The sequence below is a fragment of the Channa argus genome, chromosome 1 (genome assembly GCF_033026475.1).
Source record: "Channa argus isolate prfri chromosome 1, Channa argus male v1.0, whole genome shotgun sequence".
NCBI classification, from domain to species: Eukaryota; Metazoa; Chordata; class Actinopteri; order Anabantiformes; family Channidae; genus Channa; species Channa argus.
This window is the reverse complement of record NC_090197.1, coordinates 37,146,269-37,164,403: the sequence shown is the minus strand read 5'-3', so window position 1 is coordinate 37,164,403 and position 18,135 is coordinate 37,146,269. Positions and strand designations below refer to the sequence as shown.

At 39.6% G+C, this 18,135-nt stretch overlaps 1 protein-coding gene across 6 annotated transcripts; it reads right to left on the bottom strand.

Annotated features, from left to right (window-relative positions):
- Positions 1-634: 634 nt before the first annotated feature.
- zranb1b (zinc finger, RAN-binding domain containing 1b) lies at positions 635-18,082 on the bottom strand. 6 transcript variants are annotated; one of them, XM_067517805.1, is made up of 11 exons: positions 17,694-18,082; positions 16,542-16,671; positions 14,974-16,040; positions 10,149-10,336; positions 8,509-8,662; positions 7,536-7,607; positions 5,932-6,130; positions 5,185-5,305; positions 4,667-4,796; positions 2,829-3,058; positions 635-2,489 (listed from the first exon to the last, which is right to left on the bottom strand). In XM_067517805.1, the coding sequence occupies exons 3-11, from the start codon at positions 15,944-15,946 to the stop codon at positions 2,271-2,273; spliced, it is 2,286 nt and encodes a 761-aa protein (XP_067373906.1). In that variant the 5' UTR covers positions 15,947-16,040; positions 16,542-16,671; positions 17,694-18,082; the 3' UTR covers positions 635-2,270. The 6 variants fall into 6 exon arrangements, with proteins under 6 accessions (XP_067373906.1, XP_067373897.1, XP_067373879.1 ...); XM_067517796.1 differs by having other exon boundaries at positions 16,546-16,671; XM_067517778.1 differs by lacking the exon at positions 16,542-16,671.
- Between the last annotated feature and the right edge of the window lie 53 nt (positions 18,083-18,135).

Genomic DNA, 18,135 nt, shown 5'->3' with positions numbered 1-18,135 from the left:
TATGTGTGTGAATTTTATTGTGCTTAACATTCATCGATGTTTTTTATGGATTTATTTAAAAATGTAGTTTCTGATTTGTCATTGAGCTTCATGGCAAATATCATCACGGACGAGGCTTGAATAATTTTTTTACATGAAGTGGACAAAATATTTTTTATCAGTGAACAAATATATAGAAATATTTAATTTTTTTAAAGAAAGAATTTTAATTGAACAAAATCATCATCAGGAGATGATTAAATAATAAAAATAATTGTTGGTTTGGAAGTTAAGTTAACTTAGAAGTTAAGTTTCTTTGTAATCACATCTGTATATAGATACTTAACTGTTAACATACCAGCTAAAAGTGGAGAAGCTATAATTATTGATAAATGCTTAACCAAACACAAGTGCAGTATATGCTGCCAATGCTATTAATTTTTACTCCATGGAGGGGTTACAAACCTATATGTAAAGTTAAAAAAATGAGACTCAAACTATACTAACTAAACTACTAGTGAATTAAATAAGTAAGAGGTACAAGCCTAGTGAAATAGTTATGATAAATGGTGTTAAGCATTTCTAATCTGAAAACATGTAAAAATGACAATTAAACAATACAAAGAAAACCGATAATATCAGACAGTAAACAATTTAGACATTCAAAAAGGTTTTCCTTTATTTTTTCCTTGTTTTGCCTTTTCGTTGCATTACACTCTGTATAGTGATCTCAGGTCTAAATCCACAAACCATCATAGTTACAAATGCAACTATTGCATAAATACAAAGCAACATACAGATGATGCTCAAAACGTGTATAACTTGAATGAACACGAGAGGTTACAGTACACAATGGCAAGAAAACACAAAATGCAAACATCCACAGCAAAAAAAAAGAAAGACAACTCGTGTTTTTTTTTTTTTTTTTTTCATTTTTCTGTCAGCTTTGGTTTTATAAGTTGTAATCTCTCACACCAACCTTAATCAAAAATTGAAAGATGTTTTTACATAATGACAACAGAAATTACAGATAAGGTGAACTGATGTGTCCCGTGAGGGCGACCATGACAAATGTCACAAGGAAAAAGGGACAAGAAGGAAGTAAGACAACAAAGACACAAATGTGACTCAGGGCTTAATGACAACATGGAATGTGTCTCACTCCTAAGCTTGCCTTCCTCCTCCTTGCCCACCAAAAAAGCACCAGATTGTAGGCATCCAAATGAGGTACTATAATCACAAGCAACAATGTTAAGTAAACTTCTCATTGACGATCACGGTCGGTTCTTTCCTCACAGCAACAATGTTTCTGTGCAACATATTCCATCAAGACTGAGTGAATAATTAACAAAACCACAAAAAGGAGAAAAAAAAATATGCAGAAAGCCGATATTAGCTCAAATAAGTTTCCAAACAATAAATATGTAGTTCAGAGAACACACACACACACACACACACACACACACACACACACACTTACTTCTCAGTTCAATCATTCTGAAAAAAGTAAACCAAATATCCAACATGAATGTTTGTGTGCTAAACCTTAGTGAGTGGAGATTTGACTTAGAATGGTAAAAATCTCCCTTTTAAAGAGCTTCATATGACCTTAATTCAAGCAATGATACTGTTGTTATATAGAAATGTTTTATTAAATGTGCAGTGCTTAGTAGTAAGGATTAAAGTTATTTATTATTACACAACCTCTGGTTTTCTAAAGATATATTCATTGGCTTTATCCCTGCCTATTCAAAAGCAAAATGCTAAGCCAACTATTTTCCACATGGAAAAAGAATTTAAAATACCAATTTGGAAGTGTGCTTTTGCCAGTGCCCACACTGAAAAGATATAAAGTCTTGATTTTAATCAATGCTGGTATATTTCCTATACTTTGTTTAACAATGACATGCATGTACATTAAAGGATAAAGATTCCTTTATTTCCCCTTACATTTGAAACTCAAAACAAAGCAAAAGGTAGCATGCATTCATAAACCTTTATTTTCTCCACGGTTCTGTGTTTTGCAGCAGTGGAGTTTGTCAGTCTTAGGTTTGTCTGAGGAAAGTATTAAATGGGAATAATGTCTAAGTGCCTGCGTTTGCTAGAAGAGCGTATTCTGTCAGAGGTTGGGGTAGGGGCTTGTGGTTCCCAGTCCTTTCCTGAAAGCTTTCACAGTTTGTCCGTGTCAGGAAAGGGAATTAAAAAAAAAAAAAAAACTGCAAAAAGAAGAATGGGGAGGAGTCCTGCGTCCCCCCCCGCCCCCCAGACCACCTTCTCCTGCTTCAGTTTTATCACTCATCATCATCATCTTCCTCCTCTTCACCGTCAGACAAAGAGGCGCATGGTCGGATCTGCCGATAGCCGTCCAGCCACTTCTCCATCATCTGGGTTACAAGTGGGTGGTTGCGGCGACGGGAGCTTTTCTGAAGAGCCACTAGAACACCCCCCTCTGTCACGCAGCAGTCCAGCCATTCCCGCAGCAGTTTCTCCTGTTGCTCTTCATTCCCCATCTGATGGACAAGAAGAAACAAACGTGACCATTCGCTCCCTTTAAAGCCTCCCAACAATTCAGGATATTCACTCGCATTACCCAGACTTTGTAATAGGCACTTCCGGAATACATTCCGGGTAACATCTGGGGCATCTGATTTGGAAATTTGCATTCTTACATGCAGCTCCCCCAGGTAAAGTCTAGAGAAGATCAGGGTGGCAGTGCATGTGTGAAAGCAGCTTATGTCTTAAACTAGTGTTGACACAGAAGAGTTTGTGATCAGTTTTTATCCTCATAACTAAAGCACAGCAAGTGAATTAAGCTTGAAATCAACAGACACAGCAGACAAGCTCCTTACTTCCTGCGCTGTGAGGAAGTGAATGTGAAGCAGCTTCCTCTCACTGTCGACCAGCGGCAGGAATGTGACAGTCACGTCGTCATCTGTGTTGAGGTTGGCGCCTGCGCCGCGATTGTCAAAGCCATCATTCTCCATGGCCACCAGTGCTGAGAAGTGACCTCGTGTGTAGCCCAGTGCGATTGGGCTCTTCCAGCAGAAACTCTGCTCCCACAAAAGGGGCAAGTACACGCCTAGAGGGAGAGGAGACAAAGAGAATTAGATAAATACAGTCAGTAATTAAAAACGTCTGTTTAGCTGATGTTGGCTGTGCCTTGCAAAAAAAAAAGAAAAAAAGAGAGGCCTCAGAGGACCTACGATCAAGAGCTGATAATTTGCATGGCGCTGGAAAAAGTTCCAGAATAATCTCAGAGACATTAGATACTCATCAGTCCACAGTTAGACGTACTGTCTAAGATGAAGATGATTTGGCAATGTGGCTACTCTGCACAGAAGAGGATGCCCAGCCAAGATCGTGCCAAAGGCACATCCCAGAATGCTCTATGAGGTTAAGCAGGACCCCAGAGCTAAAAACTTTACAAATTAATTAGAGTTGGTTAACATCTTCGCTAATGAGCCCACGATTGGAAAAAACAACACGACAAAAATGACATGGTAGCACACCCGAGGTTTGCCAGTGACCACCATGAGACTCCAAGACATGACTGGGAAGATTTCTTGTGGATACACAAAAGCTTATAATTGAAAGATCATGACTGCTTGTGTCTTATCAGCATAAAAATGTGGTGTTTTTTGCGATTTGTGACTTGGGTGAAGATCAGATTACATTTCATGATTTTTGCCAAAAACCAGGAACAGTGTTAACAGTGCCATTTACTTTTTCTTGCAACTGGATACTGCTTAACATTGTAGTTACAGTGCATCATATTAACTCTTAACTGATCACATTTTGTATGTAAAACTGTAATGTGCCAAGCAACTATAGCTGTCAAATGGAGACAGGAAGTAAATTTCTCTCTGTAGTGGGGTTATAGAATAAAGTAGAAGAAAGTACTTTAACAAATGCCCTTGGTTATATTCCACCGCTGGAAAAATCCTGTCAAAAGTGTTTTAAAGACAGTATTTTTGTAATTCACAAAGCAGCTCTTACTTCATGAAAACAGTTTAACTGACACTGCAATTGGTAGGCCACTGTTTAGCTGCTCCCCTCTCCCACTAACCACTGTGTTTTTAGTGGGTTCGCTTGGTCACTGCTTAAACTGAGCTCCCCACCCGTCTCTATAGGCGCCACTATACAAGCCTTCCTGTGTGTTTTACATTGGCTCTGGCAAAAGAAAGTCACTGATCCATCAGACGACTTAACCACAAGCAATTGGCCCTTACAGAGCACTTTCATCATCCCTGGTACATAAATGCTCAGCAGGCCAACTGAATCCAGACTGTTTTATTGCTCACTATAAAGGTGGAGCCTGCTCTCCACGTTCGTAGGATTGTTTGACTCTGGGCTCTGATGGTTTACATATGTTCAAATGTGTATGTAAATGTGTGTGTGTAACAATTTCCTTCATCACGGTACACTCGTATGAGAGAACCTGTGTTTTGTTATTCTGTTAACTTTATTTTGAAGCACACAGTACTAAAATACTCAGTAAATGAAACACACTAGACTGATACATGTTGTAAATAGCAATTACTGACAGATCAGATGGGCGGTTATGTCAGCTATGCAGACACTATGCTGGAGCTATTTCACAAAGGAAGTCTAGTCCTTTTACGCCCACTGGAACAGAGCAGCACATTTAGCAAAATTAGATCAAAAACAGCCAACCAAGTCTGCTCACCTTGAAAACGTGTATACCCGAGTGTTTCACCACGGAAACTTTTGTAATACTTCACTCCGTAGACTATAATAGGCCTTCGAAGTATGTGTGCAAGAACAAAAATGTGGGTCTGCTCCAAGCTGGATCCTGGCTATAAAAGAAAACAGTGACAAAGTTAAAAAAACAGTCAGAAAGCCAGGAGCAAGTCAAACTACAAAGCAAGAATTTCTTGAATACTGCAAATTCCTACCCTAGTTCCCCTAGCATACTCCATACACACAATTATCGTGCTTTCACACCCATCTATAACGACATATAATAACAACCTGCCCAAATACTTTTTCTATGAGGTCCCACAGAGCAGTGAGGTGAAGAAGTGCTGATAACGACCAGGATGCACTTTCAAAGGGCATAAGAGGTTAAGTATAGTGTGGTAATAGCAGTACAGCTTCTTGCATAATTCATAATTAATTAGTGTGTCAAATTGCAAGCTCCTGTCCTCTGTATCGTTTTGTGTGTTCACTCTCGTGTGCACGCACCTGACTAGCCAGGGAAAGGATGAAAGCCCAGTCTTCCTGCCACTGTTCCTCTCGAAGTGAAAAGTGCAGGCCAAAGCTTTGGGAATACCACGACTCCCACTCCTTCCAGCGCGTATAAAACCTACACACACCCCCACACACACACACACAGATTTTAGCATAAGACATTTTTTGACCTTTCTGGGTAAAAAGGGGTGTGACAACTATTCACTGCATTTCTCCATCTCTCTTGTGGTTTAGGTTGGTAGTGATTACTCATATCAAAATAGTAATTTTCCTCACTGTACAACGCAGATTTCCTTGGAAACAGACATGAGTCACCAGAAGTGTAAATCTCATGGCTTAAATCGTTTTAGTGCTCTCAACCTTAAACTAGAGTGAGATCTCGACTAGTCTGAGATCTTTGTATGGGACATTATATTACATCTCCCATCAGTTATACAATGCTAAAAGACAAAATCTAACTAAGTTTTAGTGTCCTTCAGAAAGACACTTAAACCTACCCTGCTTACTTTTTGTAAACATTTCTTTGTAAAAGAATCGATTAAACCCATAAAGTACCGTATAAGAATAAACAAAAGGAGATATTTATGTGAGGTTATTGGAACCCGGTGCTCAAGAGTTCAATGTAAAAACACATCTGCTTATCTATTCACCAGTATTCTTGTATAAAAACAAGCAGTATATTTAACTTGTTCACCCAACACACAGTGATGTTTACTCGTAGTCTCCAGTTTCAGGCCTCACCAGTGAGAACAGTCATGCAGGCTGTCATGGAGGGTCTTGCGGAGCACTGAGTCCTTGTCATAAATGCCCCACGTGGCCTGTAGCACAGAGTCAAGCAGACAGTCCCCTGCTGTGCGGTTCCACAGTGCATACAATCTACTGTCCAGCCTAGTGCCAAGCTCCAGGGACCAGTTGATGATGGGAGACTCCTCTTCAAGTTCTGCACAAGAGGGGAAGAAATTTTGAGAGCTTAATTTGTTTCCAAAAGCTTTTACTGGTACTGGCTTCAGAGAACACAGTGTAATGCATAGTGGGGGGTCAAAGGATGTTGAAGAGCCATGGTGTTTTTTTTCCTCAAGTTACAAGACAGGTGATGGCATTTGACTCTTTGGGAGAGTGGTAATGACTACTCGCAGGTCAAAATAAATGCAACATAACAATGAGCGCATGGGGGTGGACAGACAGAAGAACACTTAAATTGTTTTTATACCCTTACAGTGTCATGGGGATGCAACTGGTCATCGACATCCCAGTTAAACATGTTTTGAAAATTAAACTGTAAGTCAGTGAAACTAACATTGATTCTTGTGTGTAACTGGTCAGAAATTTGCCTTCTACATTACAGTGTAATAAAGTAAACCAATACTACAAAACCTTTTTAGGTTTTGTAGTACCTGGCCATTAAATACACTACTATATCACATTTTATTAGTAACGGTACTTTAAGACCGACAGTGTTTAAATAAAACCCATATTCCTGATTTGGCTCGATGTGTGACGCAGTGTAAGCCACACTGTTGTCACTACCCATCTGTGGGTAAAGTGGGAATTCCTGTCACCTGCATAGTACAGGCAGATCTCATGGTTTTTCTGACTGTACATTGCCTATATACAACGCCAGGTAGAAAGTAAAATATGTTTTCATTTTGTTTATGAAGCTGACAGTCAGGGTAAGGCGAAGGTATGGATACTTCAAAGCTCATCTGTAAAAATGTTTCAAGCCTACGCAAATCAAGAGACCAGACATGTCCAATTTGCCAAAGCACCTTTACGCCAACAAACATATTGACCTTAAAGAGGGACGGGTTAGCGAATCATACCCTCAAAGATTAGTCAAATGAGTATTGTTTATTTTTTGCCAATCAAACTTTAAGAGGGCAAACAACGGCACACCAGTCTAATTTGGCTTTGATCTTTTTAGATAACCCACCAATGTGCACGCAATATACAAACGTTTACCATAACTGTGATGACACACTAAATAAATAATAAAATAAATGTAAAAATATATAAAAACAACAATAATTATTATATTATTGTGGCAGTCATTTCATTTATTAGGCCTGTGTCTTAAGTTTACAAATCTCTCTTTAATAGTTTTAGTAGTATTTAAAAAACAACAGTGTGGTTTTGTTAAGTTTAAGTGAAACTAGTAAATATACTATTCAAATGCACATTTATAGTGGACCCAAGGTCTGGTAATTAGGCATTAACTGGCCTTGTTAATCCCTTAACCCGAATAAAGACACAAGGTTTTTCTGTGTTATTGTTCTAAGATCTGATTTCTCTTTCTATCTAAGCAATTGCATCTGTGTAAACACAGCAAATAGTAGTCGTTACTTCACCTTTTTGTACATCCCTGTCCAACACCTCATCAAACAGTTTTTCCTGAACTGCTGGGGGCAAGTCCTCGATATCTGGAACAAAAACAAACAAGAGAACTAAATTAGAGAAATCAAAATAGGTAGTTTTTGGATATATAGAGTTTAAGGATATAAGTGGAAGGAATGTTAAGTCTTGTTTTAATTAGCATTTTTTTTCTGTCACAGTTCACTGAAAATGACCGAAAAGTCCAACAAGAACATTTTTCTGTCATGCCTCATTTAAACTCAAGCAACCATGTTTTGTTCTTTCCACAATAAACACTGGCTTTCGCTGCATGCTCAGGGCTCCTGTCACACACAGTGGCTCATTCTTTAGCTAAACTAAATGAATGTATTGACTGTGGAACTGAACAGAATGGCTTTCTATAGTGGCCAGAAGCCAAGGTCTGCATTGTCCTGAACACTTGGCATAACAAAAATCCTTAGCTTAGCTACAGCAACAGACTGAACCATAATAGCTATTCCACACAATGAAAGTCAATGGATATTGCACTGAATGCATGCAAGATTACAGAGAGACACTGGCAGAAACTCTAAATATAGCTTTGTTATGGACGGGGGACATGTATCGATGGCGGCTGGTATACTCGGTATGCAAGAACAATTCTCCAACAGTGAGCCAGAGGTGGCCTCCATCTTCTGCCATTTGGTAACAGACAATCATAGCATTATGTCCCCTCAGCTGCCGACCAAAAAGCAGGTTCATATACCAAGTAAAAGAAAAGTGTGTTCTATCACACACTACCACAGGGTCTTCAGCTCTTAAGATTTAACTTCCCTTAATACAAAAAACAAAAAGTATAGTTTGGCACCTTCTTGAATTAATGTCATAACATTCATACATTTACGTGAGCTGCCTGATGCTTTTAGCCAAATGATTTCACAGAATAGCGAAAGTAGGTCATATATGTTTGTCTGCTGATAAGGCATTGACCTGCAGGCAGGGTGAAGGTCACCAAATCAGTGAGGAAATAGCAGGTGAACTCTCCCTTGCGCTGGTGAAGAGAGGCCGCTACCTCACGACGGATCTGCTCTGTTAACTCAGGACACACCATGGCTGGAATACATTTGGCTGCCTGCTGGGACACCTGCACAGAGGAGACGATAAAAAGAAGGAAGTAAAATCTACATATAGACAAACACAGAAGCTTAGAATTGAGCAAGAGAATGTGATTGCAGAAGACTGTATTCCACAAGAAACCACAAACAAATTATGGTGATGCAGAACTAGTGTCAAGACAGTTAGCTGCATGCGGTGTCCATCTGTATTTGGAGTAAGTCCCCTACTATTTAGATATGGTGGATATTTAATATGTAATCACAGATGCCATTGATGCAAACCCCCAAAAAACTGAGGATCTGTTAAGAAATAGATCTTTCTAAATCATTACATAAAAGACAGTACAAAGTACACTAGGTTTGACCACCGTTTAAAATGATAAAGAAGTCAGGGGCATTGGATTGAATTACACTGTTTCGTACCTTACCAGCAAAACCAAACAGGTGTCTTGCATTTTAAGTGTCATTGAAACTTTCTAGAGATGCCTACTTTCTGGGAAGAGGTTTAAATTTTGGCAGCTTAAAGTTTGGGTTGGTATATATACCGTGGCGCCTGAAAGCTTAGGGAACCCCTTTAAAAAGTTCTACATTTCTGCACAAATATGACTCAAACATGGCTACATTTTTTCATCAAGTTCACCAAGTCATCATCAAGTCTACTGGAAGAATGTTCTATTGAGGGATAAGACCAAAGCTTTAGCTTTAAAAAAAAGCGTTGCATTTTTGCATTAAAACCCCATCCCATCTGTAAAACATACTGGCAGTGTTTGGGCTCCAGGATTCTATCAAATTTGAGTTGCACAAGGAAATCCTGCAGGATGCATACAATTTAGCAACAAACAAAGACGTAAGATTGGATAATTTTTTAATTTTTATGTTTAAGTTGTTTAATTGCGTTCCCTTTTTCCAATTTTAGATTATACTAGAAAAAAGGAAATTATAATATGTTTGCAAACTTTGCCACTGTATACACTTTTAACAACAACATAACACCAAGTTAAACTCTTTAACAGCACACTGCAAAGTTGCAGCCTCAATATTTACAAAAGTCTTTGTTTTTGTTTGTTTATGTGGGTGCCTTGACGATCTAACCTAATTTAAATCAATAATCTGATCTAAAATATATCTACAACATAAGGAGGAAATGATATGTCAGCTCTAAATCATTTTAGGGGTGAAAAAAAAATTGGAACAGTGGATGAGTGTGGGATGTGAGGCGTATGTACAGATTATCTGGAATCACAGTGCTGACAGCACAAAAAGGAAGAAAGAAATTGAGTGTATGTGGCTGAACTCTGGCTTCATCTCCAGTAACCCTTCATTAGGATCTTAATGACAGATCTCACTGGACTTTCACATTTACAGATATGTACATATTCATGAATAAAACTGTTAAACTCTATAAGGTGGTTGTTATGGAGGAAGTTATCAATTTTAATCATGGACTATTTTTAGCCTTTTTGAATACAAGTAAGGTGGGACTATGAGAAACAAATCTTCATTTTGTCTACTGACCTCTGTGAGTAACACAGCCAGCATGTCCTGTCTCTGAAAGCGGATGGCTAAGTGAACCAGCGTGAAGCCGTCATCAAACGCTGAGGGCCGATTTAACAGACGGACTTCGTCTGAAGTTAGCTGCCGTGCAATGTCACCTCCCGATGACTTGTATGCTTCCACAGCTGCCAGGTCACCTTCCACCACACCTGTTACACAGAAAAAAGAGAGAAGGTAAAAGGTCACATTAGTAAATAATGTTAATACATGGTACATGTAAAAATGCGGACCATCTTTTGATCATTTGAAACAGAGAGTTCTACCACAGTAGAACCAATTTAGCAGTTTATCTTACATACACTCATCATGGGAATGACAGTCATCGCACTATTGGCCTTTAAATTGTATATTGCATAACTGTATAACAGGCATCTTTAATAAAAGAAAACCCCAGGAGTTTGGTAAACAGGGTTGGGGGTTTTCAATGCAGGATTATCAAAATTATATAAGACAAGTCAAGTCAATGATGAATGTATGTAAAGTTTCATTAGAATTACAAACAACACAAACAATTTCACTTCTTTGGGATGAGTAACAAGAGTTTCAGTTTACATTTGTTTACACCAGGTAGCTTTTATGACTCTGTGGACAAATCCCATTGGAAACTGGCAAACATTACAACTTAAAGTCACATCACGACTGCACAAAGGACACAAAATTACTTGAGTGCAGAGACATTATATGCTCTGCAAAAAAGTATCAAATATTAGAGATCAGAATGGGCTTCATCTCTGTCACAGCTACAACAGTTTCAAGACTGCAGCAACTTTGAATTCAAGGGGAAAAGACAGTAGTGGGCTACACTGTAATCTGTGAGTGATTTCTTTACTTTACCTTTTGGCACAAAGCACTAATAGCTATAAACACAATAACTAAATGCTCCACTTTAAACTTTAAAATGAACAGATTTTGGTCAACTGGGATTTTTCTAATCTAGAGTGATGTGAAAAAAAAGGTGAGGTGAAGTGCATATTGTGAGAGTACTGTCCTGAGAGGCAAGATATTGTGGTGTGATAACTGTGGTATTATGTCAGAGTGAAATCAAATCAAACACTAAAAGGATAACCTAAAATAAGTTTGCTGATTCAACAAATTTTTATCTTTACATTTCTAGCATATACAGTAAAAGCCTGTGTAAGATTCTCTCATACAGTCCATGGCATTAAACCCAGTTAAGCGTTTGTTCTCACGTCAAAGGACCACACACAATGCTCAGCTACAAAACCTGTGTGTGAGTGAGACTGAGAGAGACATGGAGTGGGTGGAAGGACTCGCTGTGCCATGGCTAGCACTGTAAGAGATGAGGAGAGAAACTACACAATAGTAGTGCAGTGTGATAGAGGGTTCACAGCCACTTTCCAAAAAGCACTCAATTAATGTGGGCGTGCTTGTAGCCCTGCAGTTAGCAGTGTATTCACAGATCTTTTAGAAAACACAAGTCACAAAATACGCAAACGTGTACACTTAAAGACATTACGATGCTGGTCTTTTTTCTCTACATAGTAAATACTGTTGTCTTTCAGGAAATGGACAATGGCTCCTCCTGTGACAAATGCTGGTACCATAAAGTCAATTTCTGATCGGTGGGTTTGCCTGCTCAATCAGCCAATTAAGTTCATCTCTAAATCTCACGGTTAGTAGACCTGTGGCATACCAAATAATAGTGGTTTCCTTATATATGCTCCCATATGCACATTTCAGCAGTGGTGTTAAAAATAAAAAAAGAGTTTGTTAATTTATGCATGTCCATTAATTAGTATTGAGCCACAGTTGTCTAAGTAATTAAATAACGAAATATCAAGGAAAGTGTTGATGATATGGTTCTTTTTAAAGATTCCTTGGTATTCTCTGTGTGCTTGCTCACTTACATCTCCTAATGATTGAACCAGAGACATTAGTTACTCTTGTGCTTTTCCTGTTACAATATGTCAAAATGTGAGCTCAAAACTAACTAATGAAAAAATCATGCCTAGCATCCTGTCGGTAGACTTTCTTCTGAAAGGCTTGCAATAGAACTATTTCAAAATGGCTGTCAGCAGCAGTAAATGTAGAGAACAGAAACCAGACTGAACACAGAAGAGCAGCCAGTATTAGTGACTTTTCTACAAGAGGATGTTGCTGCAGCACTCTTTTGTTTCACACAAACAACTGCAATCAAAGATCAGTAAGACCTATGAAAGTAAAACTTCAGAGAATATGAGGGAAGCATACATTTGACATTACATTTTGCATTGTTTTAGTGTTTAACAATCCAATAAGACAGTTTATTGATGTACTGATTTGCTGTATTGCTTGAAATGTGATCATATCCTACCTCATGCAAAATGTTATGATTAAAAAAATAAATTATTGCATGTTTGTAAAGTTGAAAGAAATTGTCAATTTACAGAAACTTAATTGGCAACACTGGCTAAAATGTTTCAACTGTTTCAAAACATAATGTTGTGTATATCAGAAAAACTTAGGATTATTAAATTATGGCTCTTTTGTCTCAGAAAATGTGTAACTATTGGGCTAGCTAAAGCCAAGTTTAGGAAGGGTTGAGGTATGTCCCCTATTACTCAGCCCTAATAAGTTGTCTTACATTACAGAATGCAGGACGCGGGTTTGTTTGGTGTTTGCACACCCTGTGTTCACATGGGTTTCCTATACCTGTTTCCTTTCACATTCCAAAGCCAGGAGCATGTGAGACTTTGTACTGTTATTCATGCTATATGGCTGTGAGTCTATCTATGCTATTAATCCTGTGGACTGAAAACTGAGACACAATTATTCACTCGTAATTATCCTCATAAGATATTTTAAGAAATAAAGAGAGATTCATTCCCACAATTTATGCTGTAAACAAATCACTCTGTAAATAAAGCTATAATTCTGGAAAGAATGAATGTGCAAACGTATTAAGTTGTAATAATACATATAACAACAATATTTTATTAGGAGTTAGTCCTGTGGCTCATCAAAGATATAAGTCAATGGATAAATAACTACTACTAATGCAATTAGGTGTTTGTGAAAAAAACCTTTGCAGAACAGAGTAAGTATTCAACAAGCAGTACTTGCCATCAAATGCAACATCATAAGCTACTTTGAAATCACAAATATTGCATAAGTATCAAGATAAGAATGTGATACATCATCAGTGGGGCGAAAAGAAAAATGCACATGCAAATATCACATGTGAGAACAACATAAGCTTTGTTTTTGGAAATTTGCCTAGAGACACCTATAGTACAAGATTGGGGGTCATTAATGTTGCACAGTCTGCTTTATTTTTGAATTTTGTCACATATTTACTGCTGCAAGTTCTTTAGGATTTCTACCATAACTTTCAGGCCTGTTTACAAACCCTGAAGACCATATGTCAATGACAGGGAAATTTCTCTTGCAACAGAGGACAGGCTTATTTGCCTCTCCTGAATATGACAAAGCTTTCCTTTCCCAGGTAGCAGCCTAGGTAGTGCGCTATATTGTTGTCCAAATATATATTATATTTGGACTTATCGTGAATTATCGTGAATCATCATTTTGTGTCACTACACATAAATGTGGTGAAGCAGTGGTGTAATTTACACTTTTGTCATTTAAGGAAGAAAATGCTGCATTGTGGCTTTACTTGCAAAGGTATTAGGCAAGCTATGGTCACTATGTTGTTGTTCCATTTTAGGAATATTTAACGGCAAAATAATCCAACACATTTTTTTTTCTAGAGCTGCAACAATATCTCAGTTAAGTTAACAAATGGGCAACAAAGATCCATTAGTCAAGCTGAAGAGTCTTTTTGATTCATGTTATTTTCAGCAAATTGAATATTTCTTGAATCAGTCAGACAAAACAATGCACAAGTAGACAATTCAATGCACTTTGTCTTCTGGAAAAACAAAACAGGAATTTCTCCTGAGGCTAAATTATTTATCTATGAATCCAGTGAAAAATAAGCAGACACCAATCAATCATGAAAATAATCTGTAGACATAACATTTTCCAAAGTACATGTACTTAAATTAGTGGCAAAATAGGAGTGATTATAGACGTAGTTTGCATTTAATTTCTTTAAGGGACAATATGAAACTAAAATACATTTCTGATGCTATCACTTAAAAATGCTTAAAGAAATCTCACTCACATCAGACATTCTGCCAAGGTGAGACTTTGCCCCAAGAGGATAAAGCGCACAGACATGGGAAATTCACCATGTTACATGTACAAGACCCAGTGTAGGACCAGTTAGAAAACTAACTACAGTGCTATTTCTCTTACATTTGGACCCACCAGATACCAATGCTTTTGTCAAATTTGTGTTGTCAGAGTAATACCAAAAAACTGTCAAGTGGAAGATACTGTAGGAAGAAAGGGGTGCAAGTTGTGTGGGAGTGAAGAACAAACTCTATGTTGCCATGGCGAATGCAAGAGAAAGACTGAGATAGTGGTGTGAGAGAGGGAAGAAAGCAATCACTAGTTGTTCTTAAAATGTCCATCTTTCCCTCCCACTCTGTATTCACCAGTCTATGGTGTGGGTGCCTGGACCCTTACTGCTTGTGTAGAGAAGTTTTACACTAGCTAAATGCAGAGGATTTCTAACCATATGCAATGTATCAGCATCAGAAGTAAATGATTCTGAATAACTAGACTGCAACTGGTTACATTGCAGATGGCAAAACCATAGTAATCAATGTCAGAATTTCCATTCCATTTTACAGTGTTGGCTTCCCCCTTAGATCATTATCCTCCCCATAATTTAAGTTAAGGAATATAATTCGATAAAACCCTGCATCTTAAAACTCACCAACACAGGCATTGAGGAACAGCCAATCAGTCCTTCTCATCCTGTTCTTAATCTGCTTCAGTTTTTTGAAATCCACCTCCAGCTCCTCTTTGCTTGAAATCCCAGCCCCTGATGCCAGTTCAATCCTCTGAAAATCCATGTTCACCTCCAACTCCTGTTTTGAGGTTGGAGGAGACCTCCTTTGGCTGCTACTACAACCCCCCAACCCACCTACCACATTCCCAACACTTTGCCCGACCAGATGCCCAAGAACACCCCTCCTATTGTCCTTGTCCTGTTCATTAAATTTCGTGGAAGGTTGTTGGCTCGCAGTCTCTGTTGCCAGTTCGATGGGTTCAGCTAGCATACTATTCGGCCGTGGGTGGTCGCACACCACACACTTAAGTGCCTTTGCCCAGTTCTCGTATGTGCAGGCAGTGCAGGTCCAGTGCTGTGCGTGAGTGTTGAGCCTGTTACGGTCATTATATTCCTCACAGGGGTCCGTAGTGGGGGCCGTAGGAGCCGGGCGGCATCCAGAGCCTGAGGTTTGAGGTGATTCTGTGGGGCTGTGTGCCTGCTGAGTATGATGTCCTTGATGTGGTGCATGGTGCCCATGCTGTTGTTGTTGAGCCTGCTGCCTCTGGCACATGCACTGGGTGCAACGAATTGCCCGAGGCCAGTTCAGATAGGTGCACATGTGGCAAGACCACTTGCTACTAGTCTCAGTTACATCAGCAATGCGCACACGAGGTCTAGCACTGGAATCTGGACAAATGAGTAAGCCGGAGCCTCCCTGGGATGCGCTGTTGCTTAGGCCTGCAGGGTCCCACTGGTGCAGACTGGCATCCAGAGCAGGGCTGCTCTTAAAGGGCTCCTCAGTAATGATGGCACCCCCACTGGGCCTCTGAGCGCGGCACATGGTGCACTTGATGGCTGATGGCCAGTTCTCGTATGTGCAGTATTCACAGGCCCACTTGGCAACCAGCTCGGTCATCGTCACACCGCCGCTGAGGGAGGCTTCCCGCCGTTCAAGGGGGCTCTCTGCTTGGCAGATCCACTTTCAAGGCAAGTATACAGCAAGTAGAAGACTAGAGTAAAAATAAGAATAGAAAGGGCATATTAGCAGAACACTCATGTATGCCACATGAAAAGAATGAACTGAATGATAATGAGTTGAAATATTTTACAACTCAAGGTCTCCTTGAAAAAATGAGTGCAATGGCCCTATAAGTTTTCAAAAATATCAAATAAATTTCAATAATTCTTTAGAGTCTCCATGATAATCTAGACCAGATTTGACAAGCCTTGTCTTAAGTGACAAGTCAAGTGTTGTTGTCCTATGTCGACCTGCTCTAGTGCTCTATATGTGAAAATACAATATAACTTTCACAAATCTGAAACTACATTTTAAAAGACCTTGATAATCTAAACTTGATTTGACACTTCCTGGGGTTCTGGTTTTGGACCTGAACTTGCTCTAAAATGGTCTACACTACAACAGCCACAGCAAAACCTCAATTATTTTGCACGTTTTAAACAAATTTGACAAATTTTTCAGATACCCTTAATTAAGAACGTCTGATACCCACTCACAACAATAACAGGCGCACGGAGAAAAAGTGGTTCTGTAAAGTAGCTCAGGTCTCCATTAACTTTCATCCCAACTGCCGCATCTGAAGCTGCGAATCGGATGCGAACTTTAGCCTCGTCCACAACGCACTGTTACAAAAAACAACACAAAGCATGCTTCATAACAGCCACCTGTGACACTCGGTCCTCGTGTCCTTTGCTGTAACAACTTGTAGAAAAATGTCATTTGAATACATCAAGGGAGGCAATATATAGAAACCCTCAAAACAAAGCACCAGAAAGAAGATGCAGCCTGGAGTGCAACACTGTACCCGCTTTTCTATTAAAACAGAACCCTGGTTTTACACACATTCAGTTAAGTTATATACACCGGGCAAATGTGTCGTACAACCGAGCTGGGTAACAAGAGACAAGGACAGATGAAACCAGACACCCAGCAAGGAGGCGCGTGACTGGTTAAGACACTTACTGATGCACTGAAATCGACTTCGCCCCAAAGCCTATTAAGCTAACCACATATTAAACCAAAAAGACCAAAACACACGTGCCTGCGTTGCCCTGTAAACATGATTTACACAGGATAAGCTAAAGCTAATGCGGGCTCGCTTAAAGGGCAGCCCTGAGAAGAGTCTGCTGCGCTGTGTTTACACCACGCCTCCAAGTTTACCAACACAGCGTGAGAAATTCAACACATTTGCAAGACACGATTCACCCCAGAGGTGCAAGTTCTGCGGCCAAGGGACTTCGCCGAAACATTCACGTTCAACTGTGTAGCTATCAAATCGTTTCGTGCGCATCGATCGTAAATTCGGTTGCCAAAAACAAATAGACTTTCATTAAAATGAGCATTCCGCTGGTTTAACGTGCGCTTTATCGCTAACATTAGCTACTTAAGTAGTTAACTAGCTAACAAACTAGCCACTGGATTTCATAGTGTATTAACAAACGCGCGCAGAGCGCTAACTTATCTGTTACTGATCTTACATTGAAACTAGGCTAACTTACATTCGTGTGTTTGCCAGCCAAACGAACGGCCAAGCTAGCTGACTGACTACTCGCTATCAAAACGTTACGGTAACGGGATAATATTTTGACTCTCGACGTCCGTAAGTTAACGGTTTGAGAGGCCGGCGGTTGGTTAAAAGCCTTACCTTTCCTGTGTTTACACTCCTCAGTGTCCCCCCCCCCCCACCGCAGCCAAAACAAATGGAGCTTCCCTGAGCTACCCCCTCCAGACCAGAGAAATCCACTCCAAATCCAACCTCAGGCTTCTCTCACTTGGCCGACACTAGCCACATATTTGCTTCTTTGGGGCGCCGTTCAATTGGCAGAAGGTCCACACATACCACGGAGCAAGAACCCCCCCCCACCCCCCGTCCCAACCCTCGCTCGTCTGCTTTGACGGTTTAAATCATTTTTTTTTATCCTCATCCCGATTTCCAAACACCAAGCTGATAGCCTTTAATGGCGGCTCAGGGGGAAGGGAAGCGACCGTGGCGAGTCTAAAACATACAACTACAAGAGAGCAAAGAGCTCTGGGCCGTGTACGGTCAGAGGTAGGATCGGGATTTACCACCTGAATCTGCCAAGCAA

Coding starts and splice junctions, on each gene's coding strand:
- zranb1b (XM_067517805.1), bottom strand. CDS start 15,946: ATGACCGAGCTGGTTGCCAAGTGGGCCTGTGAATACTGCACATACGAG. Junction 5,306..5,931: donor CTGCATGACTGTTCTCACTG/GTGAGGCCTGAA, acceptor GGGTGTGTGTAG/GTTTTATACGCGCTGGAAGG. Junction 4,797..5,184: donor TCCTTTCCCTGGCTAGTCAG/GTGCGTGCACAC, acceptor TTTCTTTTATAG/CCAGGATCCAGCTTGGAGCA.